Source organism: Panonychus citri, unplaced genomic scaffold (genome assembly GCF_014898815.1).
Source record: "Panonychus citri isolate SS breed McGregor unplaced genomic scaffold, ASM1489881v1 Contig00143, whole genome shotgun sequence".
Taxonomy (NCBI): Eukaryota; Metazoa; Arthropoda; class Arachnida; order Trombidiformes; family Tetranychidae; genus Panonychus; species Panonychus citri.
Window position 1 is genome coordinate 1688416 of NW_026515548.1, and position 3319 is coordinate 1691734.

Genomic DNA, 3319 nt, shown 5'->3' on the forward strand with positions numbered 1-3319 from the left:
GCCATGTTCACCAAAAAGTTTTCGACCGATCAGCTGTTTGAGGAAAAAAGTTCTACAATTGGAATCTTTTATCTGATTGGCGAAATCAGATTCTCCAAATCCTTCGGATAAATAGGGATAAGGTGAGCTACATGCATGCGAATGATCATCATCTCTTAGATGAACTTTAATTAGACGTGAAAGGTCAGAATTTGCCGAGATGAATTTAGTTTCAGATGATGAAGGTGGAAGAAAATTGTTCTCATGGTGTTATTATTCGTTTCATACACTGAATTTTATCTTCGGTTTTCTGGCTAACTTCAGTTTCCTCGCCGATTGTTTTCACAAGAGCGTTTAAACTTTCGAAAGCATCAAGAACATCGGGATTACCATAGAAATAGGAATTACAGATCATTGAGACAGAGTTAAGATTTGACAACAGGATAATCAAGTGATTAATTGTCCTGATAAAGGTTAGTTGATTAAAGAATGGGCAGTTTGACGATTATCATTTAATTGACTTTTTTATTCAATAAAATAGTAACAGAAAATTTCATACAATTGGTTTAGCTCAACATTTGGAAAAACATTTAAACAATCGTTTTATAATAACAATTGCGCTTAATTGTAAGACTTTACAGGTTACTTTGATTGATGATTGAGTTAATTGTTCGTGTATCTATAACAGATCATTGAAATAATTAATTTGGCTAAACGATACTATAGCCACCTCTTTGATTGTCCTGAAGTTTTCGTGGTTGAAACCACTCATATGTGTACTATGAATTTGCGGAAATGTCCAGTTACAGGGCTTCAATAACAGAAATTTGCATTGAGCTCAATGGGATAATTCTTGATTTTGCTGAATGGGTACTCAATCAATCTTATTTTAAATCATACCTGTTGATGAGGATGCGAGGGAGTCACTAATCACTATTTGAATTGATTGTAATCAACTTCATTCACATTGTAATCACTATGAAGGTAACATTGATTTTTTTCCTGTTTGGTTTAATTGTTAACCTTGATTTAGTTCCAGGTGAGAAAAACATTAATGGTGAACCACAATTGGATTTAATTACAGGAACAATTAAAGGTAAATCAGTTGACTTTCGTGGATCTAAAATCTATCAGTTTTTAAATATTCCGTTTGCTGAACCTCCAATAAATGACCTTCGTTTTAAAAAGCCGATACCAAAGAAACCCTGGAGAGGAGTAATAGACACCAACCAGTGGGGATCCTATTGTATTCAGAATCTTTATCCTGGTTTCAATATAAAGTTTGATGAAGATTGTCTAGTGTTGAATGTTTTCGTGACTCAATCCGCTATTAGAGATAAACAACAGGATGACAATAGGCGATTGAGACCCGTTCTGGTTTGGTTTCATGGCGGTGGCTTTAATTTTGGTTCAGCAAATGTGCCTGAGTTTTACGATGGAACCGTTTTAGCCGCTCTTCATGATGTTATTGTGGTTACTGTTAACTATCGTCTTGGTCCTTTGGGTTTCTTGTATCTACCTGAATCAGATATTCCTGGAAACATGGGTCTTTGGGATCAAAGGTTAGCATTACAATGGGTAAAGGATAATATCAATTCTTTTGGTGGTGATTCTGATAGTGTGACTATTTTTGGTGAATCGGCTGGATCAATGTCTGTCTCTGCACATATTGTATCTCTACAATCCAGAGGATTATTTAAAAATGCCATCATGCAAAGTGCATCGATTTACGATCTAGATCGTTGGACAATCAAAGATTTAAATACAAAATTTTTCAAAGCCATTGGATGTCAACCGGGTGTCAATATTTCTTCATGTTTACTAACTTTTAAAAACTTTTTGGTAAATCGCTGATAAATTACTATTCTGATAGATATTTGGCTAATGTAGATCCAAATGATTCCGATAATATACGATTAGCTGTTAGTCAAGCTCTAGGAGATACAATTCTCACTTGTCCGACTTATGCTTTCGGTAGAGATTTGGTTAATTCTGGATCAACTAATGTATATGCTTACTATCAATCTCAACGACCATCTCAGTCACTGCTTCCAATGGCAACGCCAAGTAAATGGTTACCTGCAAGTCATGGTGATTGTATCCCAATGGTCTTTGGTCTTCCTCTTTTGAGACCAGAAAATTACACTATCGATGACACAATATTGTCCATGATCATGATGGATGCTTGGGTTACCTTTGCTCGTGAAGGGTGAGTACGAGTGAATTGTTTATCTAATATCCACGAAGGATAATTAATTCGGTACTTTCGAAAATCTAACTATTTCAAGCGTGAGAATCATAAGCAGCCATGGACATAGATTATGAATGTTCTCAATTTATTATTAATTAATTTCGGATAGTTAATGTACTTGTTCAATTGAATTAATTTTATACTTTTTCTCCAGTAAACCTCCGCCAATAGGTCAACAGTTATGGTCGCCTTGGAATAATGATTCTCATAAGACAATAACATTTGATGCAAATAAAATTGGTCAAACTGAATCTCAACCCATTGAATTTTGCTTAAAACATTGGCCTTTCCCGCTTGAAAGCCAATATCCACTAACGTTCGAACCTGGTAAGACAATTACAATATCGAAAGTTATAGTTTTAACTTTTCAATTAATTTATTTTCTCATTTTATTTAACCGGAGCATTTTCCAAGATCGACGATCACGAACGTAGTGACCTTTAACTATCAGTCTAAATGAATCTTACATCCCGATGATATTGGATTTGTAGATATTTTCTACTTTACTATGATTGATTGGATAAAAATTAGCAAATCAATGCATTTAAATTTTTTGATTATTCCACCAAATGGATAACAACTCGTAATTAAATTAGTTCAAAAAGACTAAGAATATCGTCCGATTATTGAATCCAGATGATGTTTTTGGTTCTAAATATCTAATTATATTGTCGAAAGCTACTAGGATCTTGAAACAAACTTGGAGCAAAATATTCAGCAATAACTAGAACAATTATAATAATTAGAGCAATTACATAAATTATCACGATACTAATTAATTGATAAACGAATTGAGAAAAAAGATAAGTTAGTAAATTAAAGATATTTTTCAAAAGTTCGTGAAGTTTGGATAAAATTTCAATCTTTTACAAAGATTCAGAGATAATAGATAAGATTGTAGTAGTATGAAACCATACGCTTCTGGGCCGGAAGTGGACATCTACTTCCAGACAGACTAATTCCATCCAAAGCGTATGGGTTCAATGGCGCTGTTTTGCTTACTCAAGTTTAGAATGGTTAAAGTTATTAACGAAAGTCGAAGTCTTCAAGATAATGGTTTGGTGTTTCAAAGATTCAGAGATGAACAAT

At 33.8% G+C, this 3319-nt stretch overlaps 1 protein-coding gene across 1 annotated transcript; it reads left to right on the forward strand.

Moving 5' to 3' along the window:
- The first annotated feature begins 880 nt into the window (after nucleotides 1-880).
- On the forward strand, nucleotides 881-2871 carry LOC128396112 (acetylcholinesterase-like). Its single transcript, XM_053356636.1, is given in 3 exon segments — nucleotides 881-1814; nucleotides 1817-2188; nucleotides 2385-2871. Coding segments are annotated over 3 exon segments (1509 nt in total). The 5' UTR covers nucleotides 881-957; the 3' UTR covers nucleotides 2665-2871.
- The last annotated feature ends 448 nt before the right edge of the window (nucleotides 2872-3319 follow it).